This window comes from Phytophthora infestans, genomic scaffold, assembly GCF_000142945.1.
Source record: "Phytophthora infestans T30-4 supercont1.3 genomic scaffold, whole genome shotgun sequence".
In the NCBI taxonomy this organism is placed as follows: domain Eukaryota; phylum Oomycota; class Peronosporomycetes; order Peronosporales; family Peronosporaceae; genus Phytophthora; species Phytophthora infestans.
Genome location: NW_003303756.1, coordinates 2,682,862 through 2,709,954, shown reverse-complemented (window position 1 = coordinate 2,709,954; position 27,093 = coordinate 2,682,862). Strand labels below are relative to the sequence as shown.

The following is a 27,093-nucleotide window of genomic DNA, read 5'->3' as shown; positions in this document are numbered from 1 at the left end:
TAAAAGTACCTCACCGATCAGCCATTCTATTGGATAAATACTTTGGCCCTTTAGCTAGTAATACTGCCCCAGTATTTCTTTAGCGAATTACACTTGTATTAATAAAAGTATTTGTTTCCTTTAAATTATAAAAAAATTTTTTATAAGAAATGCTCTTCATAGTACTAAAGTCGTACTTTAAGCTTTTAGAACTGTTTAAGAAGAGTACTACGTAAAGTACCACAGTGTACTATTAATACGTGTAGTACTACAATACGACTTACTTCGAAGTACATGTGTACGTAGTATTAGAATTCAAAAATGTTTTGCTCTGAAAAAATTCTGTCAAAAGCGCTTTCCGCAAATCTAAAAATGATAAAGCTATGCTCAGAAATATGATTTTTTCCAGTTTGAGGAAGTAATCTACTACAGTGTACTATAGTAAATCTTTATCGTCAAGTTATGCATAAGGGTGTAACGTTTCCGTCTAACTCCCCGGGCATTCACTCGCCGTTGTACTGCGGTTTGCGCTTCTCCTTGAAAGCGACCAGCCCTTCGATACGGTCCTTGGTAGGGATCACCTGTGCGTAACAAGCATTTTCGATGGCCATTCCGGAAGCGATGTCCACTTCGGAACCCCTCATGATAGCCTCCTTGGCCATGCGGACACCAACCGGGCCGTTGGGTAGGATCTCGCGTGCAAGTTCTAGTGCCTTGTCATACGCCTTCCCTTCAGGCACAGCATAGTCAACTAGGCCGACTTTCTCGGCGGACTCCGAATTGAGACGACGACTTGTGAAGATTAGCTCTTTGGCCTTTGAGATGCCTGTGCAGCAGAAACACATTATTAGAAACCTTCAGTGTACCAACCACCAAAAGACCAGTAGATGGCATACCAATTAGACGCGACGCGCGCTGGGTGCCTCCAGCTCCTGGAAGGATAGCAAGAGACGTCTCTGGAAAGCCGAGAATTGCCTTGGCGCCAGCGATGCGGAGGTCGCAGGCGAGCGCCATCTCCATACCGCCACCAAGTGCTGCCCCTTCGATGGCAGCAATGGTGGGCATGGGAAGCTGCTCCAGGTCAGTAAACCCTGTGCGATAGCCACGTGAGCAAGCCGCCGCCTGCGTGGTAAACACGTAATCGTGTCAGCTTTTATTGTAAGTGTTTCATTCTTCTTTGTGTCCACAATATCGATTACAAACCTCTGGCTGCGTCATACCCAGACGTTCTTTCAAGTCCGCACCCGCGCAGAAAACTCTGGGGACGACGCTACGCAAGATCACGACGCGCACTTTGGTGTCGAAGCGGACCTGGTCCAGCGCGTGGCGGAACTCGGCCATGAACTGGCGGCCCAGCGCATTGCGTGCGTCAGGGCGGTCCATGGTGAAGAGGGCAATACCAGCGTCCTTTCCGCCCAGCATCTCCACCTTGAACTGTGTCGCCTTGGTCGCCACGCTCAACCAGCGGGCTGAATGCAAGCGGGGTGCTCTTAGCATCGACGCGACACTCGTCAGCATCCTGATCGTTATGAAGGGAATTGCCGAATATTCGCGCCAACTTCAAGCAGCTTTTTGCTGATAGATATTGATGTGGTGCACATTGCATTCGTACCTAAGTGGATGGGTAATGTGAAGCTTTTGCTATTGTGTCTCGCTGTACTCACTGTACTAGCATGGTGGACTGTTGAATGACTGGCCAGCCTTCCTCGCGATCGTAATTTATAGTAAGGCATTTCATTTTAGCAAAGTCGCAGAAGAATGGGAGCTTACAAGTACCTGGAGGAGCTGTGGAAGCGCAAACAGTCGGATGTGCTGCGTTTCCTGCTGCGTGTGCGCGCCTGGGAATACCGTCAGTTGCCGGTCATCCACCGCGTGACGGGACCCACCCGTGTGGACAAGGCTCGCCGTCTGGGGTACAAGGCCAAGCAGGGCTACGTGATCGTGCGCGTTGCCGTGCGTCGCGGTGGCCGCAAGCGCCCGAACTCCAAGGGTATTGTGTACGGTAAGCCCAAGCACCACGGTATCAACGAGCTCAAGTTCGAGCGCAACCTGCGTTCGGTGGCTGAGGAGCGTGCCGGAAACAAGTTCACGAACCTGCGTGTGCTTAACTCGTACTGGGTGAACCAGGACGCCACGTACAAGTACTTTGAGATCATCATGGTCGACCACTCGCACAAGACCATCCGTCGTGACCCCCGTATCAACTGGATCGCCAACGCCGTGCACAAGGGCCGCCAGCAGCGTGGCCTCACCTCGGCCGGCCGCCAGGGCCGTGGCCTGCGCAAGCGTGGCCACCGCGCCAACAAGATCATCGGTTCCTCGTTCCGCCAGAACTGGAAGCGTCGCAACACCCTGTCGCTGCGTCGCTACCGCTCGTAAATGTAGTGCTAGCTCTGTACACCCAGAGACTCGCTGCATTTTGGCTCACGATAACCACAAGAACATGTTGAATACATGCGACTTTGCTGCCGAGACTCGGTGTATATTTGTTATCTCATGGTTTGATCGGTCTTCTTGTCTTTTCCAATTCTCCTACTGTGGTAATTTAACAATTGTTACCCAACGCTATGTAATTTATGACAGTGGATTACTACGACAACTGATTGTGTTAATGCTACTTGCCCTTGGGACGCAGGTCTTCAATTGTCTGGCGAATCTGCTCGTCCCGCTTCTTCTTGTGCTTTTCGAAGCGCTCGGCCATGTCGGGCACGTAAAATAGGTCCTTGACGCTCTGTGGCACTGAATCGATGATGCCCGTGCCGAAGAGGCCCCATTTGCGGTTGAAATCGTCCGATAGCTCCGGGTGCGTCATGCGAATGGTGGCGTCTGCGAACTCTTGCGGGTGCTGGAAGCGATAGTACGCCATCATAGACACGGCGGCCACTGTCATGCCCGTGGCCGCTGACAGCGCCACAGCGGCGATGCTGATGCGCGGGCGACCCATGCTTGACTTGTAGACTGGACGGTAAACTAATCCAGACAGAATATTTGGGGTCACTTAAACTTGTTGAATGTAGGCCAAAAGTATTGTCAAATTTATTTTGACTTGTTGACCTAAAATGGACGAGTTAAGCTGCTGCCGATGCGCGAGCATTTGCGAGGAAATGGTGGGCGTTTCACCACAATACACTGCTAAACGATGATTGCTGGTGGATTACCTGACTGTGTATCTGATGCAATTAGAATGCCGAGCACCGGAAGACGATGGAGGACACGATTCGCGTCGTGGACGGATTCTTGCAACATCCCAAGAACGGCTATTTCGCAATTCATGACGGGCATGGAGGTATATGCAATGCGCTTCCTAGCGTAGTTATGTCTGTGAATGTTGCTCCTTGTGAGGTTGCTTTGGACAAGCACTTGACTTGATAAATTTGTCTAGGGCGATCCGTGTCAACATGCCTACAGCGTAATTTGCACGAGATCATTGCCAATGAGATGCAACAGGCAGATGATGACGCTACACTGGAGCAGCAGATTGAGCGGTAAATCCTGAGCTTGATCCTTGTTTTCAAAGAAGATGGAATTGACTAGTAGTGTCGATGTGCTTGAAGGGGCTTCTTTATCTCAGACATGGAGTGCTGCCAGGCGTTTTCTGGGTCGGTTGGAGCGACGGCAGTGACTGCAATATTGCTGGAAAAACACGGTGCTAGAACACTCTACGTCGCTAATGTTGGTGACAGGTGCGTTCATTTGTATACGACAAAGTAACGCTGGATGAGCATTGACTCTGTTCCTTGGTGCTTGCAGCCGTGCCGTGATTAGCTGCAATGGAAAAGCAGTTAGACTTTCGAAGGTGGAAAACCCTTCCAATTTTGATTATTTCGCTTGTCTTCCTGTAAATTGAAGCTGTCCCCTGTGTGTAGGACCACAAGGCCAGTGATCCCATCGAGAATGAGCGTATTATCCAACTAGGTGGCTTCGTCATTCAAGATCGTGTGTGTGGCACACTTGCAGTTTCCCGGTAACTCTCTACGTCACTTTTCGTGTTGGTAGAACAATCTAACCGAAGTATTAAATCATTGCAGGAGCTTTGGGGACAGGGATCTGAAGCAATTCGTCGTCGCGAAGCCTCACATTAGTGCGACACGGTAAGGAATCGCCGGATAAAGCAACGTAGTATCAAGGAGATCTGACATGAGGCTGCTTGTCTACTGCGATACTCTTTTCAGGCTGACGCCAGCGAAAGACTATCCGTTCTTCGTACTGGGATGCGACGGCATCTGGGATGTTCTAAGTGATCAAGAGGTTGTGGACATGGTGGGATCCATACCTATCGCGGAGCAGTCTCGTGCAGCACAAGTTCTTGTCCAGCAGGCGTTGGCAAGAGGAAGCGGCGACAACGTCACAGCAATCGTGGTGTTTCTTTGACTTGCGTGTATTCGACAATATGCGATGGCAGCGTTAGTAAAAAGCCCTAGATAATAGACGTCTCTTCTCGAACCGTCGCAAGCACGATCATAATACGGACAATGGCGTCCTTGACCTGGGAGGACTGCGGCTGTATTCTTAAGCAGGTGAGATCTTTCGATAATATCGATAATGGGTTTTACCCTTGCTCTGCTATTGACGCCCTCGTCCTAGCTTCAAGCTGCTGCTCACGTTGTCCATAGTAACCTGAATCAAGTTTCTGGCGCCGATTCCAAGCGTGGACTACAAAGTCTGTTGCTTAAGATCCTTTCGTGTCTCGAAGAGTTCCGCCATATGATCAACGCCGTGTTTCTTGAAAGCGAAAACGAAGAAAAGTTATACAGCTCTGCCGATTTCACTGAAGAGAAACTAGACTACATCGCAGAGTTGCTGGCTACCACTCAAATCTATACCCGGAACAAGATCCCAACGATCAAGAGCATCCAACAAGAATGCTGTCAGAAAATTCAAGATGAGCTAGCTGCAGTGACCCAAGTCAACGATATTCTGGCGAGTCATAATTTGCCGCTCATTGATTCTGCCAACAATGAGCGCTTAAAGGTGCTTGTCACGCGGTTGAGACAGCAAGAGCAGCAGCTTGCATTCCACCGAGGGCTTTTGAAAGCCCAGCGAGAGCTGTCGAATACTGACAGCGGATATTCTATCGAGAACTTTGCCTTTGGCAGTACCCCGTTCCCGACGTGGTTGAATCTATTCACCCAGAAACCAGTGCTGGATGTGATTGCACGTTGCTCGAAGCGAGCGACGACGCTGACCGTGTTTGGATCGTCATCGGGGTCCCTCGTGTTCTTTGCAAGTCTTGCACTCGGTCTCCGTTCTAATGGGGTTGAAATCCTTGAATTCCTGCACGAAGTTGCCGAGCAAACACGAGAAGATCTACAGATATCTAAGGACAAGTGCTGCTTTGAATGCGCCGACATGCTCGCTGTATCTGTGCAGGAAACGTCGATACTACTGCTCACGTCACAGTGCTGGGACGCAGGATTATACCAGCAAGTTCAGCACAAATTAGAGGCAGAACTGCAACCCGGAACACTCGTCATCGACTACAAGAACACTCTGCAAAGCTCGCCTCATTTTCGCTTGCTACAGCAATTGAATCATCAGCGCGTGTCATGGAACAGCTCGCAATCCTTCTTCCTCTTTGAATGCAAGCCTTGCAGCAGCGAGGAGTAGCCCGACCAGTACATCATTTACTGTACATGTATTGCTTACTTCTGTGCCTCAGTTAATCTAGAAACTTTCATTAGGTATCGAAGGTATCCGCAGGATATCATTCAGTGAAGCTTACAAATATCAAGTGCAACAAAAACGAGCTTGAAGGGGTGCAACCTTTTTTTAACTTCAAGTTTGATTCATTCCGAAACCCGCCATCTTGCGCACACCCCGGCAGAGTGAAGGTCATGCCGCACGTACCCTCACCGCCTAAGACAGTGCTCATCGTGGTGAACGTGTTGCCACTCGTGTTCGAGCGCAACGTTTCGTCTGCAAGTGGATGGGATGTTTCTTTAGCCACTGGTGCCACTGCCATGCTGTACCGCACGCTCGTTAGGGACGCGGACAAGTACTCGCCGCTATACATTGGCTGTCCAGAAGTGTTCGTGGCCAAGAGCGAGGAAGCGGCACTGGAGAAGCAGCTGTTAGCATTGCGCTGCGTACCCGTGTTTCTAGACCCGCCAGTGGCACACCGCTACTTCCAGGGTTTCTGCAAGGGCGTACTTTGGCCTGTATTCCACAATGTCGTCGACGTCTACAACTCCGCTGAGCTGCAATTAGATTGCGAAGAACAGGAGGCTAAGGGAAAGTTTCTGTGGTTTGGTGAGAAGAAGGAGGAGAGCAGCGGTGTTAAAAGCGCATGGTGCGACCCCGTATCTTGGAATCCAGCCGCACAAGATATGTGTTGGTCGGATTACTGCAGTGTGAACAGGTACGTGCTGATAGATGCTGACTAGTGGGAGATAGTGGGGGATTATTAATGCAATCATGATGAGTGCAGAACGTTCGCACGTCGGGTGGTGGAGAGCTATCACGCTGGAGATCTGGTGTGGCTGCACGACTTCCACTTCCTAATGCTGCCGTCGTATTTGCTGCGTCGACTGCGCACAGCATTAGTGACAATGTATCTCCACGTTCCATTTCCTTCGAGTGAAATCTTCCGCTGTCTCGCAATGCGTACGGAGATCCTTCGTGCGATGCTGTGTGCTGATCACATTGGGTTTCTCGTCTTTGAGCATGCGCGACATTTCCTTACGAGCTGTAAGAGGTTGTTGGGACTGGACTATAAGACTTTTCCGAATGGGATGCTGGTCATTGAGTACAACGGACGCAAAATCCACATCTCCTGCTCCCACGTGGAACCAGATGTGACCCATCTGCACGAAATGCTTGACCAGAACGTGGCTGATGTGAATGGCGCCGCATTGGACTTCGCTGCTGACGTTAAAAACGCCATCACGGCAGGAAGAGACCCAGAACAGCGCCGTATTGTTATCGGCTCAGTTGATCGCTTGGAAGGCCTCACAGCTATCCCATTGAAGCTACGTGCGTTCGACCGCTTCCTGGCGACCCACCCGGACAAACGTGGCTCTGTCGTCCTTGTGCAGATTGGCATTACACTCGACTCAAGACCCAACGACTATCACCGCACACGTGACTACGTCTTGAAGTTTACAGAGGAAATCAACCGTCGGTACGCCCCTCGTGGAGGTGTCGTGGTGTACTTTGAAGAAAAACGAAAGACCACGTGTGCTGAGCGAGTAATTCTCTGGCGAATGTGTGATATCTACCTCGACACCTGCGTCCGTGGAGGCCTCTCATTACTCCCGTTCGAGTACATGATCGCACAGCACCGTAATATTCAGAGTAAATCGAGACATCCAACGGGTTGGAGCAGTCCGCGAGGGAATCTCGATGTAAGCGGCTTAGATCGAAGCTTCGGTCTCATGATTGTGTCGGAGTTCAGCGCCTACAGTCGTATACTGAGCGGCAGTTTGGCAGTGAACCCGTGGAAAACGGACGATATGGTCGCTGCATTTGCTAAAGCTTGCGGGATGAGCTACTACGAGAAACACAACAGGTTCTACATGAACTACAAGTTCCTGGTTGGAAGATCTGACTCGACGCCATGGGGTGAACGACTTCTAGGTGATGTTGAAGCTGTTACCGAGAAGATGGAGGATGGTACGTCGGGTGAAGTAGTGCAAGTTGGCTTTGGCTTCGACTTTCGCGTTATGCGCTTCGAGTCAGGCTTTGTGTGTCTGGATGTTGATGATCTGGTGAAGAAATGCTCTAGAACATCGCGCCGGTTATTCATTTTTGACTACGGCGGGACCTTGAGCTCGACTGCAAGCATCTTGGATGAAGAGGGGGCGCAATTCTCACACCGCGCAGGATGTGTGGATCAAAGCAGTCAGAAATTAGATACGAGCGACCGGTCTGGCGTGGATTGCACGGGACAATCTGCTGCGAGATACATTGACGGAAAAGTTCGAAAGCCGATTTCTGACGAGACTCGAGCTAATCTGCAGACATTGTGTGCTGATTCGTGCAACGTTGTGTTTGTTATCAGTAACACCCAGCGAGGGGCACTGGAGGATCAGTTTGGCTCCATTCCGAACTTGAACTTGGTAGCTGAGAACGGATTGTTTATCAAGATAGGAAATCGAGAGCACTGGGAGTGTGTGTGTGATGAAGACAAACGGACCTTCGACTGGAAAGACGACGTGAAAAGTGTGATGCAGGCGTATGCGGCTCGGACAAATGGCTCGTTTCTTGTTGAGAATGCAGCGTCGCTGTTGTACGACTACCGCAATAGCGATCAAGAATATGGAGAGATCCAGTCTCTGGAGCTATGTGCCCAATTGGCCAAGATCGCAGAGGTATGCAGAGTAGCACCTTTTTGCTGTGGTTTTATAAGTATGGTTGTTTGAAGGCTCCGGTGTTGTGCACAGAGAGGAGATGCCGTCATAAACCGTGCCAAAGGATACGTGGAAGTGCATCAATGTGGGGTTAGCAAAGCCGTTGCAGTCTCGTTGATCCTGAAGGTGTTGAAGGACCGGATTGACGTACCCGAGTTTGCGTTTGTCGTCGGTGACGACGAGTCGGACGAGAAAATGTTTCAAGGTTTTGTCGACGACTTATTTGCTACAAGCTTCCACTTTTAACTCGTCATGTTGTTTTGCAGCTGTCCATGCTTTCGCTGAGAATGAGCCACAACTGGAGCATGTCGTTACCTGTACTGTCGGGAAAAAACCAAGTGGCGCCAAATATTATGTGGTACGTGAACGCTCTCGCTTTCAAGCATGTCGTTTGCACAACCGAAGTACTGATTGGCGCGCACATTCAACTGCAGGATAATATGTCGGATATCCTCACAGCTCTCCATGCTATTGCTGTTCGGGTACTGAAGCTATGGTGCTTGCTTGTTGTGGCGGCGATTGATTTGTGTGTCTCGCGATATGTTTGCAGCTTCGTCTGACAAACTCCCGCTCCCGTTTGTTCCAGCAGCCACGCACCTATTGTCGTCGATTTCTCAAGCAGAAAACACTCGTGTCCAAGGAGCTCCTACAAACGCTTAGCAGAGAAATGCGGTCGTCGTCCTTGCTCTCAAATGGTTCCTCGGCCATGACATCGGGCCACGACACGGAAGAGATGTTATTGCCGAGCGTGGCTGAAGCACCGCCAACAAATTGGGTTACAGTCGGTACTGCCGTAGTCGCAGGCTGTATTCTCGGCGTTCTTGCCGCGTCGCAGCGCCATCGTGTCTTCCAACATCTTCAACGCCGGCACTTCCTGCAATAATTTTTTCAACTACCGAAAAATGCCAAAAGAAATGCTCGTTTCTAATCTAAATTTTGCCTAAATTGAAAGCACCAAATCACTGTGCACCTTTGATAACCTTTCGGATATATTGCTGAAAATGTCAAAACAAGATAGTTTGCCCTCCTACCCCCGTATGGATTTTCAGATCTTATAAGGTCTACCTCCGCTAAAATGGGGCGCATTTCTACGTCAGCATGTTTTGGACGCAATTGGCAGAGACTTTGGCACCGCCAGCACTCGTCTACACTCACCAGCCAGCCTCCAGCGACTCCTTCTATTCCATTGCATGGGGCACCCGCCGCCAGCCTCCGAGAGCGACGCGCTGCTGCGGTGCAAGGAATAGTACGTCATTTGCAGTCTTGTATAACCCGCCTTTTGCCTGCTAACTCTGTTTTTCTCATGCATTTTATTAGTGGCACCACAGTTGAGCAGCTCACCAAGGCGCGTTACAGACCACACAGAGGTCGTAGACGTGCGACGCGCTTCTTATCCCTCTTCAGCTGCTTCCAAGTCCTCGTAACAGGCCCGTGCTCTGGTCTCGGCGTGGCTATTGCTGGTCTTTTAGTACTCGTGGGTGTGGCCTGCTCCACCATCGCTTTGGTGGGCACCTACAGTGCCGACGAGTATTTGTTTCTAGGAGCCATCGCCTCTGCATCGTTCACTCTGGTTATTATCGTCTCATTCCTCACCAGTCCAGCAGTACGAGCACATCCGAACCCGCTGATTTTCAGTAAAAGTCTGGTGGATTTATTGTTGGCCTTGATATATGTGGCCGAGTACTGTATCACCGAGTTCTCGGACTCGGTGGCTCTACCATTCCGCATCGCTGCAATCACACAAGCGCTGCTTATCGCTGGGGAGTTCTGGTTCTTCGCTATCCCCATCGACATGGTACAGTCCATCACGAACCCCTTCACGTCGTACGCCCATAATTTCAGGGTCTATTGGTTTTATTCAGTGCTCAGCGGTATCGTCTGTGGCCTGATACTGTGGTCTCTCGGCGACGCGCAGGCAGCATGCCTCAAGACGGGCGATACTAACCCGGACTGCGAGAAAGTGCTCGATGTCAATGAACAGCGCTTCATCTGGTTCCACCATAACACGGACATGCCGGGCTTCTTCTGGCATCAATGGATCCTCTACCACATGTGCGTCGTGGTGTATCTACTCTTCGGTCTTGCGTGTATGGTCTACGTCCGAAGCCGACTTCGTCGAGGACTGGAGGAGACGTTTGAAGTGCGACGGCGAGTGCTGTCGAATGGAATGCTCACGTGTGCGGTGTTTATTTCGTGGTCATTTCTAATGATCTGTCTGTTTGCGATGACCAATTCTGTGACTGTGAAAGCGGTGCTGGGGAAGACGCTGTTCCGCGAACTCATCGACTTGAGCGCGTTCATGCACGCTTCACGAGGCTGCGTCAACATTATCGTCTGGATTGTGGTCAATGCGCCGTATTTCCCTTCGTTTTACGCAGAAGACTCAGCCGACACGACGATACAGTCTCCGTTCGGAAATGGCGTGCTAACTCACGGACCTTTTTCGCCTGCTGGGGACAGCTCTGGATGCACTGAAGCTAGCGAGATTCTGCGTGAGAATTCTCACAAACACGAAGAGAAACTGATGAATCCGCAGCTGAATGTGGCGTTAAGGAAGCAGATGATTCACATGGCGACGAACGGGATCATTGAGTCCGTCCAGCACCACCATCGAATGCGACGCGAAAACGGGAACAATCACACGTTCCAACTGGACTGGCAACGGTCTCCTCAGCGACGTATTAGGCAGTTGGTGTCGTTATCCTCGACCGGCGATGTGGGCTCGCAGACGATTCCTCCGAGGTCAATGCCGATTCTCCGCGCGATGAGGAACTCGACGATTCGAGTCGTGGAGGAGCCACGGGACAACCCGAGCAACATGACGTTCACGTTCATGCCGATGGCTTTGACCGAGATGCAGTTCTACGACTTTCAGCCGCGTGTATTCGCGTCGATTCGACAGCTTTATGGAGTGAATGACGCTGAGTACATCTTCGCATTCCGCTCGACTATCAACGAACGTATGAGCGAAGGTCGAAGTGGAGCGTTTGTCTTCAACACGTGCGACCGCAAGTATCTGGTGAAGAGCACAACTTCGAAGGAAAAGAATGTACTGCTGCGCTTGCTACCGACGTATCTGCGCTATCTCAAGTGGAATCCTGGCACGTTGTTGCCTCGCTTTTTCGGGTTCCATGCGATGAAGATGTACGGCCAGATCTTCTACTTTATCGTGATGGGGAATGTGTTAAGCACTACAGAAGTGATCCACCGTAGATACGATATCAAGGGATCGTGGGTTGATCGCAATGCACCCGCTTGTGTCTTGGGAGAGAAGTACCGTTGCTCGAAATGCAACCGGTTCTTCACCTTTGGAGGTGCACCTTTTGAACCGTGTTTCTTACCGGATGAAGAGCATTACCCTGACATCACGCTACGAGACAATGATTTGAAGAAGCGGCTTAAGTTGGACACAGACACGGCAGTCAAGCTCGTGAAGCAACTGACTCGTGACAGTAACTATCTCGCTAGTGCCGGTATCATGGACTACAGTCTTCTCATTGGCACACACTACTCGCATTTCACTATCACGACCGAGTACAAGCGTGGCATTTCTCGTCGAAAGTCAGTGGAACTCACCGCGTATTGCTCGGATAGTCACGAACCGAAGCCTGACATGGATCTGCTCCCTCATTTCAACGAGAATCGCCGCTCTAGCTTAGACGACGTTGTGCCGGAAGGAACGAGACCCTCCGAGTCTTCTGATCTTTCGTATGGAGGACGCTCGTCTGATCTGTCGCAGGGACCATCACATCCCGTGGAGCGACCAGTGTATCCTCAGACCCACGCATACCACGCACATCAAGTCTCTGGCCCTAGTAAGTACTATTTCGGCCTGGTCGACATCTTACAGGAGTGGACAGTTGCGAAGCAGGCTGAGCGTGCCTACAAAGTGCGTGTATTACGAAAATCGCGTAAAGGGGTCTCTGCGATCCCGCCCAAGCCGTATGCTCGACGCTTCCAGCGGAAAATGAAGCAGCTTTTCATCACGATGCCGACACATCCGCTCGAGTCGAACGATGAAGATGCGCTCGGTGAGATTCCGGCGCATCAAGTGTGAATATTCTACATGAGGGGAGGAATTAGCGGGGATAACATTGTCACTCCCGCTTGTTTGTTAAGGAATTGACGTTCATAAGGCGCCAGAAGGAACACAAGGTATTAAAAGTCTTCTTATAAAAAGGAAGCCATGTATTTTTGTTGATTTTGAGGTATTAGTTCTTTTTTTGACGCGTAGGTGAGTGATGCTCCCTCCATTGAATTTAGCGGACGGCAAAGGTGGTTTCTTCTCTCAGAAGCGTGTGGATGGAGGGGAATCTACAGGAAGCAACAGCTCAAGGAAGCGAAATATCATCCGACCGTCTCCACGTTCGACCATTCACGTGCCAATACCCAGAACAAGTCGAGTGAATGATGAGCATGATGCAAAGTCTCTTAGTCGAGGTGACAGTCCAGAGATGACGGATATTTCTATGATTCCACGCGAGTTTTTCGTTGTGGAGACCAACGCTGTTCTCCTGCCTCAAAACTACCCGTTAAACCAGTACAAATCGACTCTGAATGCTCAAGGACAATGGGAGACGGTCGTGTTTCCAGCGTTGACCCCTCAGAACCGACAGCAAGTTTTGTATCTTCGACAAACATTAGACAAGATGCGTGCTACCATGCCGCATTTTGAGGAAAAGAATGAAGATTTTAGCTCTGAAACAGACTCGGTGGTGGCTGAAAGAAGACGCTTGGTGATAGATTACACAAGTCAGGAGACTCAAATCTACTCTTATTGTTTCCACGAGCTAGCACGACAGATAAAGTGTATCTGCAAAGAGCAGAGTGAGCTTTTACATGAGATTCGCGAACGCTACGACGCAGCGGTGGCTCGTCTTGTCGATCAGCTGAAGAGCGTAAATCAACAGAGCAATCAGCAGCAAGATCAATTGGCGGATCTAAAGATGCAACTCACATGTGTACAAGAAGAAAATGAGCAGCTTGAGAAGAGAACGAAAGAGCTTGAGCACCAAATGAAGACTGGGCCTTCTGTTACAGCAGCTCAGGAAGCGTTTAAGCTGCGTAAAGCTCGACGTCAAACACGCAGTTCATTGACCGAAGATTACGACGACGAGAAGAGTAGTGACAGCGACATTGACGAGGATGAAGCAGAATGGAGACGGCAACGAGACGCTGCGTCGATCAAGAGACCGTTGATTAACTCAAAGCGAGACTCGACCAAAGAACTCAATTTAGCAGCGACACGACTGCAGGTAGCATTCCAAAAGTACCAGACGCGGAAGGAGCAAACTCGCATTACTATTCGGGTGGAGAAGCAGGCTGCGGCGATGGATATTCAGCGCTCATATCGAGGCTTTCGTGACCGGCAACTAGCACTGCACCGCCGAGCTGTCATGCGTACGATTCTGCGTCGTCGAGAAGAGAATGCAGCGGTTGAACTCATGCAAGCCAATGTCCGTGCGTACCTACTCAATCGACGACGCAGTGCTAAGCTTAAATCGCCTTCAGAGATTAAGCTAAAACTCACCGATGACAGTGAGATGACACTTGTTATCCCTACGCCAGCTCAGAACCCAGAACCAATTATTGAAGTGGCGACACCTTTGTCGATTGAGAAGGACGAGGACGCAAACGAGGAAGATACCTGCACGCAAGAAGCTGACGATGACACTAAACACAATCCGAGGCAAACGCTGATCCGGTTGCTTACAACGTTTCGCGAGCTGGCGTCTGTCATCACCAAGTTCCAACGTGAAGAAGCGCCGAACGTGGACACTATAAAGTGTACTGAGAACAAGTCGACCAAAGAGCAGAGAGACTTGCCTTCTCGACCAGCCAGTGTCGCTCCATCAGAAACACTTGATGAGGAGGACGTTGAGTTGTTCCAGCAAACGATGCAAGAGGCTCAAGCTCTTGTAGGTTCGCTTCACATCGTGCTAGGAACAGTTCCGGAGGAAGCATCTGAAAGCGACGATGAAGTATCCTCGGACGACTATAATGACGGAGAGAATTATGACGACGTGGCTCAAACGGATCTACTCGATTTTCTGGGCCAGACGAGCAATTACAATATCGATGAGGCTCTGCAAACAGACATGGAAGTCAAGTCCAACGGCACGCTCGATGGCGACGACAACTCAGTCGACATTCCGTTCGGGGAACGCGAAGCAATGCGACTACAAAACTATGCTGAGCTGCATCTGGATGACAGTTTATGGAGCTCGGTAACGTATTATCCTGCATCCAGACAAGATATGGCCGAGGCCGAGTCTCTATTGACACCTGTACTAGCATCACGAGAACAGAGGAAAAGACTTGTCGTACTGAAGCAGTTTATGTCCGATATCTACGACACGATCGTCGGGAAGGTTAAGGAGCTACCTCCGCGTCATCTCTTCGAGCTGCTTGCCTCTCGCTGTCACCTCGCCTTATCCTTCATCGAGTGGCGTCAACAAAGATCCCAGCTCTTCTCGAGAGGTGTTGCTGCCGACCAACCGGCAGACCAGATCATACCACCCAATTTCAACATCGAACAGCTCACTCGAGAGCATTTCCGCTGTCGATTAGGACTACCGCAGTTGATTGATGCAGCACTAGCTAATCTTCTCGAAAGTATGAAGGATTTCGCTTCCATCGACCCGGATGTCAAGCGTTTCCAGGAGTTTATGGCTAACGAGCGATCAGAAGAGGAACTCGTTTTCTGCTGTCTGTGTCGGTATCTCTGCGCACATCGGCTAACCAGCGACGAAAGGCCAGCAGGAACAGCCTCTTCGTCGTATCACCGCCAACCCATGCTCCACCCTGTTACTATGCGAGAGATCATTGATGTTCCTCACGTTCTGGAGCTTGCAAAACTATTATTCCGAGTCCAAGATGAGAGTTTTATTGTGGAGAGTGACACTCCATTTACTGAGATTGAGAACGTCGTGTATCGACAATATCTACCGACCAATGGCTACCACCAATTCGAATCTATTGTGTCATCGTTCTTCATTGATCCTGACAGACAAGCGGCTGTAGTCGCATCAACCATAGAAGGAGGCGATACTGACAGTCCGATACTTGCTGCTTCTTGTCGACGTCCCGATGGCTCTCCTCGCCGTGCTAGTACCATGATACGACCGACAAACTACAGTCAATTCCACTCAAAGCAACACAACGCGCAGGCTCCTAGAAGCCCAATTGTGCGTCATCAGCAACGCAAATCCTCGCAGTTTTCGTCTCCTAATTCGTCCTCAACCGAGCTGAAATGGGTCTACTTTGAAGAGGTTCTGGCGTTGCTTATCAAGTATCGCGGTGAGATGAACCACTTCCACCTCTTCTCGTACTGGGTACAGGAACTCTTTAACCTCGCAGCAGCAAACACAAACAGTGATACTAACGCTACACGAGGACGAGGAAACGCTGTTAAGTTGCTGGACGATTCAGCGTTTGTCGAGACGCTCATGCCGCTATCTCTAGGCCCATCAGAGCGGGAGTTGAGGAATATATTCCACAACTCCTTACGACAACGGAAGCTGCACGTGTACATGCCTCTGCGTGTGTTCACGTCGGTGGCTTTACTGCTCCTGCGGAATGGTCTACTGAGTGTATCGACCTACGCTCCCATGCAAAAGCCTCAGTCTTACAATAGAGACTCCATTAGCACACGACAGCGATCTCTCTCCATCCGAGAGGAGAATGAGGACAAGCAGTGGCGAGCTCTCGCGCTCAAGTGGCGAACGCAGGAGTCATCGTTCGAAGCAGCCATCGAGGCCATCTACCACGATCCAGCACCGGTTTATACCGAACAAGCTGATGCATCTACTGCTCCCGCACGCGTCGGAAAGACTCGAGCAGCTCATGCATTACAGCTGTTGCAGCTCCGACAAGAGCTCTACGATTTGTTCGCCAGTCGATCAGGTAGAGGTCGAGACCTCAAGCGTGCTTACGAAATCTACGAGATTCTAGTAAACGAGCGACTTGCACGTGTAGGAGGCGACTGTAGGATGCTAGAAGCCCAACTAGGGCCATCCGCAACGCTCGGGACGTGGTCAAACCACTAACTATCAAATCACCGCATATTTCATGATTTATGCAAAGATATTGGAACGGCCAACGCCTCTTGGTACACTTTTGCGATCTAAGTTTTGGGGCCGAGTCGGACATGTCCTTCATGGATCGACTTCCATTGATCGTAGTCGCTCTCATCGCCGCTCTGGCTGCGGGTGTTAGTGGCGATGACCTCAGTGTGGTGAACGTGCCTTCGGGTGTCACGACTGTGATGCTTGACGGCCGTGTGGAGCTTAAAGTGGATACGTGGGTGCCTCCAAATGCCCCACCGATGTTCGTGGATCTTAAGCTAACCGACAGCAATGGTACCAAGATGGACTCGCTTGTAGTGCCGAGAACACTGATCTTCACACACGCAGAAAATGCCTCGAAACCAGAAAAGCAGAAACAGAAATTCTCATTGTTTGGCAAAGTTCCAGGGCGGTTCTACTTGGACTACGGCCTGGGTGGCACCGATGTCGACGAGTATTATCGTCTTGGGGCAGAACGATCGGTAGTTTCCATCGCTGCAGGGAGGGAAGAAGGGTGGCAAGGGATCTGGTTCCAATTACTATTCAACAGTGTGATTTTCCTCGTAGGAATTTCATTTTTTGCTTGGAGACGACTGCAAAAATTCGATCTGCCCATGTGGATGGGGCACCAGGAAGCTCTGTTTGAACGCAGCAACTACGACGACATCTCGCCTGATGTGTTTAATGCAAAGTATGGCGAGCTGCAGGGTCCAACATGGAAAGAACGGATGAAAAAGTTCTGGAATATTTCGAGTAGTGGGGACTACGTGAGCTCTACGTGTGGAATTCCAGCGGCACTTATCATGAACTTTTACAGAGATTGCGGGCATTTGTTTGTATTCCTCAGCTTCTTCAGCCTTGCTGCGATGCTCCCAGTGGTACGTACAGCACGTGTCGACTGGTACTTAACAGTACTGACCTAATTTTTCATGTAGAATTACATTCCAGGTAGTGCTCGTGGTCAGAAAGGTGGAGATACGTATCAAGCCACGACGTTCAGCAATGTGCCGCTGCATAGTAATTGGTATTGGGCTCACGTGGCTTATTGCTACTTAGTAGCGTTTGCGGTGCTCAGGCTCTTAAGAAGACAACACGAAGTCGCGTCGACGCTACGCAGAAGAGCGAAACATATCGTTGGCGCTCGAAGTATCTTCATTCAGCATGGACTGCCACTCGACACGACACACACTTCGTTACTCGAGGCGCTTCGTACGGCAATGCCTTCAGACGGTTCAGTACATGAGATCACGGTACTACGGGACCTCAGTGCAGTGCACGAGCTACTCGACCGACGAAAGCTTCTTTCGGAAACATTGAGTCGGATCCTCGCATTTGACGAGGCCTACGAGAGTGGCACGTTGTCCTACAACTTGCTGTGTTGTCCTGGATCGGTCATGGCTCCAGAGCCGCTGGAAGTGGCGTGGTGGCACTTACGTTGCAAACCTGGTCGCTACGTCTATCGACACGGCAAAGTGACCGACTGCTTTTGCTACTGCTGCACGTGTTGCTGTCCGAAACACAGTCCACGACTGAAGGTCAAGCGTGGCAGTAGATCGGACAGTCAATACGAAACCGCGTACGAGAGTTTGGTGGATGACAACGCAGTGGAAGCGTACGACCGAACTGCAGCACGACAGATCTTCGCTCTAAGAGAGGAGCTCGATTTCTTCCCTGAAGACGCATTAGAGGAGTTTGGCAAGAGGAAATGTATGGGTGCAGCCTTCGTCATCTTCGACTCCACAGCTACACGCAACGCCTTTGTCCGCAATGTCCGTGGCCAAACCTGCGTCGGTCGCTTAGTAAACACTGCTGAGTCTCTCTCACGACGAGGATTTCGAGAGCGACCACTAGCTTCGCTGCGGAGACCGGAACGTTCCGTGTCGGAAGACCTCGCTCCTGTGCTCCGAAAAGTAGTTCTGAAGAGCGCACCGGAGCCTGACGATGTCATCTGGCAGAGTCTCGCGTATCGACCGTACACTGTTCGTCGAGTAGTTGTCTTCTGGCTACGTCAGTTGGCTACATTGGCTATGCTGCTTCTGTTCTCCACCCCCACAGCAGTGCTCATGTTCATCAAGCTCGATTCAAACAGCGACGTGTATCGAGGCCTGAATCACCGCAACACGTTCCTACTCACCATGGTGGCTTCGTATCTGCCGTCATTGCTCTTGGTAAGATTGTTGAGGTTTTCTATATCTTTGATAAGATGTTCCTTACTCATTGTTTTGATGCTGTAGATTGCCGTGAATTGGTGTTTGCTGGCGTTCTTGTATCAACTGACAATGTCCGAGCCTTCCTTCAGCCACTCTCGTCGCGTTAAGAGCTTCCTCGTCAAAGGTTTCGCTTACCTAGTTGTGGTACGTTGTGTACACGTATTTATCGCACAAGTGTCGTCACTCATTCCTCTGTCTTGTTACTTCTAGAGCTCCGTGATCTTACCAAGCATCGGTGTGACGGCAGTGTATCTGGCTCTGTCGGATCTCGAGAAGACTGGCGGTCGCTCGTACATCGAGTCGTTCTTGTACAAAGTGTCGGGCACGTTCTTCATCTCGTATGTTTGTCAGCGTACTTTTCTCGGTGGGATCGTCGACATAACTCGATGTGCAGATACAATGGCGTTGCAGCCTTGGATTCATTCCCGTTCGATCACTTCTCTGGAGATCCAAAAGGCGCTTCGGCCAAGTGCCTTTCCCTACGGCCACGACTACGCACTCGTGTTGAGTGTCTTTCTCGTGGTCTTGCTGGGTACCGTGATCACGCCTATCATCACACCATTCGGCGCTCTGTATTTCTACGTCAAGTTCGCCACTACCAAGTATAATGTCTTGTATGTGCTTCCGTACAGTCCTGGACGTGGTCATATCGCGGGAACGGCTCTGGAGCTCACGTTCGTGTGCTTGATAGTGTTCGAAGTGGTCATGTCGTTCGTGTTCCTGCAAGTTGCTGGTCGGCAACAGTTCGTAGCGATGATCGTGTTGCTGGCAGCCACGAACGCCGTCTACTTCTCTCGATTGTCGGGCGAAGACGCGTTTAGACTCGTTCAGCAAGGGTTTGCCGACTTACGAGGTGACGCCAGAGCGTCCGAGTACGCGTCGATCTCTGTTCCAAAGCCACCAGGTTCCAGACGCTCCATGTTCGGTCCGAAGCCCACGGATCTGCAGCATGAAGAAGCTCTCGTTGCGTCGTATGCTGATCCCTACAAGGCGGCGCTCTCCATCTTCAAACTGCTGGATGTCAACAAGTTCCATCAGATGACGTCCACTAAAACACAGCTTCGATACGCCTTCATCAAGCTGCGTCGCTGGTCTCAACGTCCGATGCCTGAGCCGGAGCCAATGAAGAGGAAGTGGTGGCAATGGACCAACAAAGAGAAGACTGCGAAGACTTCAGGAGACAAGATCCTTCGCGAGAAAGGCAATCGAGGCTGGTGGCGACGACGTCATAAGGATAAACACGCTGAGCTCTGAGCAAATACAGTGAGTGCATTTGACAAGAGTAATATATAAGCATGGCCACCATTTTTGAGTTTTTGAGATAAATACTGTGCCCATCTTGCTTCCCTTCGGGCGAATACAGAATGGAGAGGTAGGAAGCTGTAGGCAGGGCAACCTCTTAAGGCCACATAGTGCCGATGATGGAGGCGGCGGCGTTGACAATTAGGCAGCTGATAAAACTGGCAGGCAACATGAGGAAGAACGTGTGGACCCACTGCAAATACACACAATAAACGTCAGACGTTGGTACTGAAGAAGACCTAGATGAGATCGCGTACATGTTCCTGCTGAAGAATTTGGTCGACACGAGGCAACGGAAACCCAAAGATCTTCTTCGAGGCGCCAGCAACTGATAAAAACAAAGATTAGTGGAAGTGTAGCGACAAAAACCTGGAGGTTAAACTGCGTACTTGTGGCAATAGCGTCTTGTTTGCACAGTGGACAGCGTCCACTTCGACCTTCGAGCCACGGGTTGATGCAGTCGACGTGGAAAAAGTGTTGGCACGGCAGAACTTTAACATCTGCTCCGTCTTCAAAGTCGTCCAGACAAATCGGACACGTCTCTGCCTCCAAGTCGGTCGAGCTCCGATACGCAACTCCGTCCGTCTGCAGCTCTTCTTTTTGCTGCGTTTCCTTTTCTTCTTCTTTCTCGAGATAAATATCATCAGAGACGGCATGTCCCGTCTCCTGCGAGCTTGTCGGTATCTCAGTATGACTGAAAACTGGTTCCGTCTCCGTATGTCGGTCGCTTGACTTCGAAACGTCTTCGATCTCAGCGAGTGGGATGCGATCAAGCACGAATTGCTCTTCCAACAAGTGTTCCAGTAGAGTGCGTTGCATGTTGCGCTCGTACTTAGCGATCGGCAACTGCTTGGCTGCACGCGTTCGTCGCGTCCTGCCCACCCACTGGAAAATCGCCGATGATAGCAAACTGAGGCCACTGGAGAACGCGCAGACGATCGAAATGAGGAAAATGTAGGCGATCACGCGCTTCAACAAGCGATTGGACGTCGATGCTTGCGGTACTGCGTTCAATAACATCGTCAGTACTCGATTAGGTGCACGGACGTGGTGTCTGTGTGAAGCTTACGTTCTCCATTACTATCGAGCGTGATCCGCAGCGGATTCCAGGGAGCAGCTCGACTCCTGGCGGCCAGAAGCCACTCGCCAGACGCGTACGAGATGAAGACCGACGGGATGCGGACGCTGCTCGCCATGTCGTCCTTCATCATGATGATATGGTAGGGAGGTCTGAAGTAATACACAAGGCGATTAGAATTACTACACGTAAGCAGCGGAAGAGTGAGACGATTGGTCGTACTCGTGTCGCAGCTCGTCGTCCATCACTACGACGGCAGCTGCGTGGGCGCGTTGGGCGTGCCACACTTTCTGCACAAAGTTGCAGTCGCCACGCAAGACAAGCGCCACTTTGCCCGTCAGATCCTGTCCACGCAGCGGCTCACATGCCGTGAATGGGGTCACTACACATAATACGTTAGTGCTAGAGCATAGTGAGACGATACTACAGCAGTGTATTTACCTGGTACGATCCATACGTTCTTCAATCCGCCATTCTCCAACATCGTGAGGTTGGTGAACTCGCCGGAGCTGCAGTTGGACAGAGTTTAGTCAGGTTACTGTGAGTATACGAGCATTTCCGACTGCAAGTTACGTACACATGTGTCATTAGTCGGCAGTCCGGGCTGGTTGAAAGAAGAATAACGTAGCCTGGTTAGTACTCCATGCAATGATACATTTGCAAGCAATGGAAGCGAAACGTACCTCTCGATCACGAGCGCGGATGCGATTGACGCTAACAGCGCCAGAAGCAGCGCCAGCGATGCCTGCGACCGACACATAGTGCTCTGCTCGAGAAACGGCGTAAGCGAAATTGGCGAGTGGCTTGACTTGTGCTCACTATGTGATCAGTTGTGGCGTCATGCGGTACAAACTCGGACGTAGCCCGTAAGCGCCACATGTGGTCCACACCAATGCTGTGAATAGAATATTAAACTTGAAAGTTGTAGGTCGCTGAACAAGCTTGGTCTACCTTTTTAGTGCGCTCTTGCAGAGAGGATTCACTCAGCATTTACTGTTAAACTAGTGGAAGTGTGTATCCTCCGTGTATCCTACGTGTTTGTGTGTCTAAAGCTGGACGGAGGAGGGCTCATTTGCCCTCCGCTAGAAGTGCCTTTGCCCCATTTAGCTCCCGAGGGGCAGTCGAGCGACTTTGTCGTTTGAGGCACGATACGACCGTCCTACATCGAACAAGTCTTGGTCCTTCAGGGTTTTTATCTCTTAGCATTGGGTGTAAGAAGTATGTGTGACCAAACATCATAGCAGTTCTTAGATGGTAGATGCATTTCTCTTACTGGTTGCAACCTCCACAGTCTGCCAACGCCTTGGGTTTACTGGTAATGACCACTGGGGCTGTCAACTTAATGGACTCTGTTCTTTCAGTGGTCTTTACGGCTTCAGTCTGCTTGAATTCCAAGTTGGAAGGGGGTGTTGGACGCGTGCGAGTCTCGTGGATATGGAGCACTAGCTGCCGCACCGCGTCGAAGACTTTGAGTGCGCCGTCCCATTCCCTCGCACGAGCGTTGAGCTTGGCGGTTGTGCGTGCGAACAGGAGGTTTTGAGCCTCGCAGAAGGCTTTGACCTTGTCTGGTTGTGCGTACTTGGCAGGTCTCGAGTCTTTTGGTAGTTTGTCCGCTTTGTTTTCCACCACCATCGCTGCTGTAAGCGAGTCGCCTGCAGTCTCGCGTAGCGTATGCAGCCATTCACCGAGACGCTCGAAGCTCAGGGCGTCACTGACGTCGTACACGAGCAGGGCGCCATCTGCACGACGGTAATGCGACCGTGTGATGGCCCGGAAACGCTCCTGACCGGCAGTATCCCAGATACGAGCCTTGATGTATTTCGTGCCGCTGTAGTCAAAGGGGTCCGGAAACTCTATAGTGCCAAACTCCGCCTCCAACGTTGGTGAACGTCGATCCTGCAGAAACAGCGGCGTTAGTACCAAGCGTGAGCTTATTCACGTCCTTAGATCACAGTACCATGTACGCATCGTCACCATTCGCTGCCACAGCCAAGAGGCTACTCTTACCCACACCTGCTGTACCCAATAGAATGATCTTGTACATGTGGTCCCCTGAAGTCTTGGTAGGCGACGACGGATGTCGTCGCGGAGAAGACTGTGAAGAACCTGGAAGATGCGCGATGGCAGCTGAGAGTGCATCGCCATCCAAGCGCAACGAGTCTCGTAGTTCGTGGCGAGTTACGACACCCGCTTCAACATCCACAAACCGCAAAGTAATTGGCCGCGGGGTTGTCTGCAGACTGCGTATAAATCAATCAGACACAGCTCTGTTAATATTCGTCTACAGAGCTTGTTCACCTTTGAATAATCTCTTCACAGGGCACTTCAACCAGATGGTTGTCATTGATGTGGGTCAGATACAGCCCTGGCCGTAGCGTTAAGTGCTCCTGGCCAAGCTGCAAGTGCTTATTGTACTGTTGCGCAGGCCCGCTGCCGTCAGCTCCCTGTGCCACTGTTAGGAGTATTTACAGTACGCAACTGCAGGTGAGTCACTCACCTTGGTGAGCTCTAGTAAGCGAATTGTGTAGATGCCATTGCCTGTGTCCGGGAACTGGGCAGGGTGGAAGCGTAGTCCGAGCTTCTCACTAGGGAACTTTACACGAAAGGCAATCTGCCACGGTAGATCTAGAGGCACAGTCGAGAAGATGGTCATATTGTCAATCAGTAAGGGAAGAATGGCATCACGGAGCGTGAAGAGCGTACAATCTGAGTCGTCATCAGTTGAAAAGGCTTCAGCCGGTAGCAGAGATGAATGGCGTCGTTGACTGGATGGAGAGGACATGTCTGATCGGCCAACTCACCCCAAGCAACTCGGCGTCTGTTTGTCGCTGACGGTTTTGCGACGGTTTGTTGTCCTCGACATCAAACAAAGGAAGAATTTCACGTCGAGAATGGCGGAAGAGATCAACATACAGGTCTACATGAAGGGGTTGTCCCGCGTCGATCGCGTCGTGGATGACTCTGGCTACGCATTCACAGCTCTCGATGTCATCGTATGTTCATCCTAACTTATTCCTCGCAGAATGACACGCTCAACTAGAAAGCTGTTTCTGAATGATATAATAGGAAAAAGGCTTGGTGAGTCTGGAGCCGATCAAAAGCTACTCGCACTTGCTTTACGTGAACGTCTCCAAGAACCAAATTGTCGATGCTTCCCCGCTTTCGGAGCTTTCGTATCTTGTGTGCGTGGATCTATCGAGCAACGCTCTCACAGAACCGCCAACTCTCCCACAGCCGTATCTACAGGTAAGATTGAAGTCTTGTGTGCCTAGCTGCATCAATACGATCTTCTAACACGCATGCTTGTAGTCGCTTGATATGTCTGAAAACCAAATCTATGCACTGCAGGGTCTTGTATCGGGCTCTCTATCCGTTCTCAAAATCAACAGTAATTGTGTTAAAATGATCTTTGCAGCTTTCGTAGACTAACATTTTGATTGGGTATCATAGGAAATGCCTTGACGACCCTCGCTGGTCTTCACACATTGCCGTCCCTCGTCACGCTAGAAGCATCTCGCAACAACATCGAAGATATTACCAGCCTTGTAAGTGATACAGCGCCCAAACTAGAAGCACTTTGTCTGGTAAGTAAGTCATCACAATCACCACACACAGCTTAAACTCGCCGACTAATCTATTTGACTGTCAGGATGATAACAAAATCACGTCGTTGAGTGGCATCGAAAGCCTGTCAGCGCTGACCTCGCTGTCGGTCCAGCAGAACTACGTAATGTGCTCCCTACTGTACTGTATACTCGCTTTACAAGATCGTTTACTTACCTTCTTCTTGCTGTCAGATCGAATCGCTGGAGGCTGTGCAACATTTGGAACAACTAACCAAGTTGACGACGTTGAGTCTGATAGGAAACCCCGTGACGCAAGCCGAAGACTACCGTTCAGCGATCATCTTGTTGGCACCGACACTTACGCACCTGGACGGAGAGCTGCTAACTGACGACGATCGCTTGGCTGCAGTGCAATTAAAGCGTCAACGAGAGGCAGAGGCAGCAGAACAAGCTGAAAGAAATGAATAGAACGCTTGTACGGGCTGAAATGAGGGTTATTATAGACGCTATTGCCATCTTGAAAGGGGAGATGGAAGTCTACTGCTGGGGCACTTCCTTCGGGTTGAGCTTGATCAGGTCGTCAATCCGCAGAATGGTAATGGCAGCCTCAGTGGCAAAACGCAGACTCTTGATCTTGCTGATAGCAGGCTCCACCACGCCAGCCTCCAGGTTGTTGCGCACCGTGCCCTCCAGGAGGTCCAGACCCGAGAAACGCAGCTCGCGCTGGGAAGCGTCACTCTGCGATGTGTTGTGGTGCGCACGCAGACGTGCCACCAACTCGGAGGCGTCCTTGGCCGCGTTGACAGCCAGAGTCTTCGGGATCACCAACAACGCGTCAGCGAACTCGGCGATAGCCAGCTGCTCTCGGGAGCCCAGCGTCGTAGCGAAGTTCTCGAGGTAGATAGACAGAGCCGCCTCCACTGCACCACCGCCAGCAACAAGCTGGTTGCTCTCCAGCATACGCTTCACAACCATAAAGGCGTCGTGCATAGAGCGGTCCATCTCGTCCAGCATGTTCTCATTGGCACCGCGCAGCACCACAGTGGTGGCCTGACGCGTCTTGCAGCCCTTAATGTAGATGAGCTCTCCGTCGCCCACACGCTCCTCGCTAACTTCCTGTGCCTCGCCCAAAGTCGACGGGTCGAACGTCTCCTCGCCCTCCATGTCTGCAAGAGTGAGCACAACCTGTCCTCCTGTGGCCTTAGCAATACGCTGCAGATCCTCCTTCTTGCAGCGACGCACACCCATGCAACCAGACTCTACAAAGTACTTAAGGCACAGGTCATCAATGCCCTTGGTAGTCAGGATCACGTTGGCTCCAGCGTCAATAATCTTCTGGATCTTCTCCTTGGTGATGTCAATCTCACGCTGACGGATCAACTCCAGCTCGTTCGGGTCGTTCACTACCACCTGCACACCCATCTGCATACGGTGACGCTGTAAGTCGAAGTCCAGGAGCGCAATCTTGGCGTTTTTAATGTACGTGGGCATCTGCTGCGACGCCTTGGTGCAGTTGAGCGCAAATCCGTCGACGAGCTGCGTCTCGAGGGCGCTTTTACCGTGCGCCTTCAGCACGTTTATGGAGCTCACGGGGTACTTCGCCTTGATCTTGCCCTTGGCACCTTCCTGTTCCACCCTAACGGACGACACGGCGTCCACGACTAGATTGGCGAAAAAGTCGCTTTCCGGACCAAGGATCTTGGACGACATACTGGTCTTAGCAGCGTTCACTAGACTCTCGCGGCCAAGCGAATCCACAGGTACGCTCAGGTTCTCCTTAATGTATTTGACGGCCTCACGCATGGCGAGACGATACCCTGCGATAATGGACGTCGGGTGGATCTTGTTCTTCACCAGCTCGTTGGCACGCTGTAGACGGCGAACAATACAGCAAAAATCGATATTAGAGCTGCACACTTTTTACCACCAATGGAGAAATGATCAAAAAAGTATCTTCGTGCTCACCTTGAGGAGCTCAGCGGCAATGATGACGACAGATGTGGTGCCGTCGCCCACCTCCTGGTCCTGCAGGCCAGCCAGTTCCACCAAGACCTTGCCAGCAGGCTGCTCCACCTCGAGCTGTTTGAGAATCGTGGCGCCGTCGTTAGTGATAGTCACGTCGCCGATGTCATCCACCAGCATCTTGTCAAGTCCCACGGGACCCAGAGAGCTCTTCACGATGTTAGCGATGGCCACCGCCGCCGTCACGTTCTGCTCGCGCACATCCTTTCCCGACGTGCGCGTGCCATCCACCACCAGGTCTGTAGTCTCCATTCCTCGATCTGTAGAGTAGATACTAGGGCTCTCGGCGTCCAAGCGATCGTTGAGTGGGGGGAAATCTGTGTGGATCTAGATATGTTGTGTAAACCACACCATATATTCTGAGTAAATCGGAGAAATCTGAGAAGAGAGGTTACACTTGGTCTTTGTAACCCCAACAGGTCTGAGTCAAAAAGGTAACATTCGTAACAGTTTATTTCCGCGCGCACTTTTGAATTCCGCATCCATGTCTGCGTCAGTGGTCGATGCGATCTCGGCGCTTAA

General features: G+C 50.9%; 13 protein-coding genes across 13 annotated transcripts; 7 read left to right on the top strand and 6 right to left on the bottom strand.

Moving 5' to 3' along the window:
* Nucleotides 1–433: 433 nt before the first annotated feature.
* On the bottom strand, nt 434–1,518 carry PITG_02579 (enoyl-CoA hydratase/isomerase family, putative; the record flags this gene model as incomplete). The annotated part of the gene is made up of 3 exons (XM_002907449.1): nt 434–805; nt 876–1,101; nt 1,183–1,518. 3 exons carry the CDS (start codon nt 1,474–1,476, stop codon nt 483–485), a joined length of 843 nt encoding a protein of 280 aa, XP_002907495.1.
* A 219-nt stretch (nt 1,519–1,737) lies between these two features.
* PITG_02578 (60S ribosomal protein L15-1) lies at nt 1,738–2,358 on the top strand (the record flags this gene model as incomplete). Its single annotated transcript, XM_002907448.1, has 1 exon — nt 1,738–2,358. The coding sequence occupies one exon, from the start codon at nt 1,738–1,740 to the stop codon at nt 2,356–2,358; it is 621 nt and encodes a 206-aa protein (XP_002907494.1).
* A 235-nt stretch (nt 2,359–2,593) lies between these two features.
* PITG_02577 (uncharacterized protein) lies at nt 2,594–2,923 on the bottom strand (the record flags this gene model as incomplete). Its single annotated transcript, XM_002907447.1, has 1 exon — nt 2,594–2,923. The coding sequence occupies one exon, from the start codon at nt 2,921–2,923 to the stop codon at nt 2,594–2,596; it is 330 nt and encodes a 109-aa protein (XP_002907493.1).
* A 160-nt stretch (nt 2,924–3,083) lies between these two features.
* On the top strand, nt 3,084–4,350 carry PITG_02576 (protein phosphatase 2C, putative; the record flags this gene model as incomplete). The annotated part of the gene is made up of 8 exons (XM_002907446.1): nt 3,084–3,086; nt 3,163–3,265; nt 3,362–3,464; nt 3,534–3,662; nt 3,730–3,775; nt 3,846–3,943; nt 4,008–4,070; nt 4,152–4,350. 8 exons carry the CDS (start codon nt 3,084–3,086, stop codon nt 4,348–4,350), a joined length of 744 nt encoding a protein of 247 aa, XP_002907492.1.
* A 333-nt stretch (nt 4,351–4,683) lies between these two features.
* Nucleotides 4,684–8,887, top strand: PITG_02575 (alpha,alpha-trehalose-phosphate synthase [UDP-forming], putative; the record flags this gene model as incomplete). The annotated part of the gene is made up of 5 exons (XM_002907445.1): nt 4,684–5,127; nt 5,661–6,337; nt 6,407–8,288; nt 8,594–8,685; nt 8,878–8,887. The coding sequence occupies 5 exons, from the start codon at nt 4,684–4,686 to the stop codon at nt 8,885–8,887; spliced, it is 3,105 nt and encodes a 1,034-aa protein (XP_002907491.1).
* A 630-nt stretch (nt 8,888–9,517) lies between these two features.
* On the top strand, nt 9,518–12,384 carry PITG_02574 (phosphatidylinositol-4-phosphate-5-kinase (Pi-PIPKD10); the record flags this gene model as incomplete). The annotated part of the gene is made up of 2 exons (XM_002907444.1): nt 9,518–9,561; nt 9,645–12,384. 2 exons carry the CDS (start codon nt 9,518–9,520, stop codon nt 12,382–12,384), a joined length of 2,784 nt encoding a protein of 927 aa, XP_002907490.1.
* A 412-nt stretch (nt 12,385–12,796) lies between these two features.
* On the top strand, nt 12,797–16,375 carry PITG_02573 (uncharacterized protein; the record flags this gene model as incomplete). Its single annotated transcript, XM_002907443.1, has 9 exons — nt 12,797–13,225; nt 13,319–13,380; nt 13,453–13,814; nt 13,986–14,062; nt 14,144–14,275; nt 14,411–15,514; nt 15,575–15,661; nt 15,743–16,108; nt 16,160–16,375. The coding sequence occupies 9 exons, from the start codon at nt 12,797–12,799 to the stop codon at nt 16,373–16,375; spliced, it is 2,835 nt and encodes a 944-aa protein (XP_002907489.1).
* A 110-nt stretch (nt 16,376–16,485) lies between these two features.
* PITG_02572 (uncharacterized protein) lies at nt 16,486–19,857 on the top strand (the record flags this gene model as incomplete). The annotated part of the gene is made up of 4 exons (XM_002907442.1): nt 16,486–17,271; nt 17,329–18,561; nt 18,628–18,747; nt 18,814–19,857. The coding sequence occupies 4 exons, from the start codon at nt 16,486–16,488 to the stop codon at nt 19,855–19,857; spliced, it is 3,183 nt and encodes a 1,060-aa protein (XP_002907488.1).
* Nucleotides 19,858–20,002: 145 nt separating this feature from the next.
* PITG_02571 (uncharacterized protein) lies at nt 20,003–21,116 on the bottom strand (the record flags this gene model as incomplete). Its single annotated transcript, XM_002907441.1, has 4 exons — nt 20,003–20,098; nt 20,163–20,233; nt 20,295–20,909; nt 20,975–21,116. 4 exons carry the CDS (start codon nt 21,114–21,116, stop codon nt 20,003–20,005), a joined length of 924 nt encoding a protein of 307 aa, XP_002907487.1.
* A 49-nt stretch (nt 21,117–21,165) lies between these two features.
* On the bottom strand, nt 21,166–21,743 carry PITG_02570 (uncharacterized protein; the record flags this gene model as incomplete). The annotated part of the gene is made up of 4 exons (XM_002907440.1): nt 21,166–21,365; nt 21,425–21,492; nt 21,561–21,587; nt 21,667–21,743. 4 exons carry the CDS (start codon nt 21,741–21,743, stop codon nt 21,166–21,168), a joined length of 372 nt encoding a protein of 123 aa, XP_002907486.1.
* Nucleotides 21,744–22,218: 475 nt separating this feature from the next.
* PITG_02569 (Rab11 family GTPase, putative) lies at nt 22,219–24,039 on the bottom strand (the record flags this gene model as incomplete). The annotated part of the gene is made up of 5 exons (XM_002907438.1): nt 22,219–22,879; nt 22,941–23,223; nt 23,282–23,423; nt 23,477–23,608; nt 23,687–24,039. The coding sequence occupies 5 exons, from the start codon at nt 23,763–23,765 to the stop codon at nt 22,253–22,255; spliced, it is 1,263 nt and encodes a 420-aa protein (XP_002907484.1).
* Nucleotides 23,875–25,017, top strand: PITG_02568 (uncharacterized protein; the record flags this gene model as incomplete). The annotated part of the gene is made up of 6 exons (XM_002907439.1): nt 23,875–23,976; nt 24,050–24,229; nt 24,293–24,371; nt 24,434–24,567; nt 24,633–24,710; nt 24,781–25,017. The coding sequence occupies 6 exons, from the start codon at nt 23,875–23,877 to the stop codon at nt 25,015–25,017; spliced, it is 810 nt and encodes a 269-aa protein (XP_002907485.1).
* Nucleotides 25,018–25,022: 5 nt separating this feature from the next.
* Nucleotides 25,023–26,863, bottom strand: PITG_02567 (T-complex protein 1 subunit alpha; the record flags this gene model as incomplete). The annotated part of the gene is made up of 2 exons (XM_002907437.1): nt 25,023–26,418; nt 26,515–26,863. The coding sequence occupies 2 exons, from the start codon at nt 26,821–26,823 to the stop codon at nt 25,087–25,089; spliced, it is 1,641 nt and encodes a 546-aa protein (XP_002907483.1).
* Between the last annotated feature and the right edge of the window lie 230 nt (nt 26,864–27,093).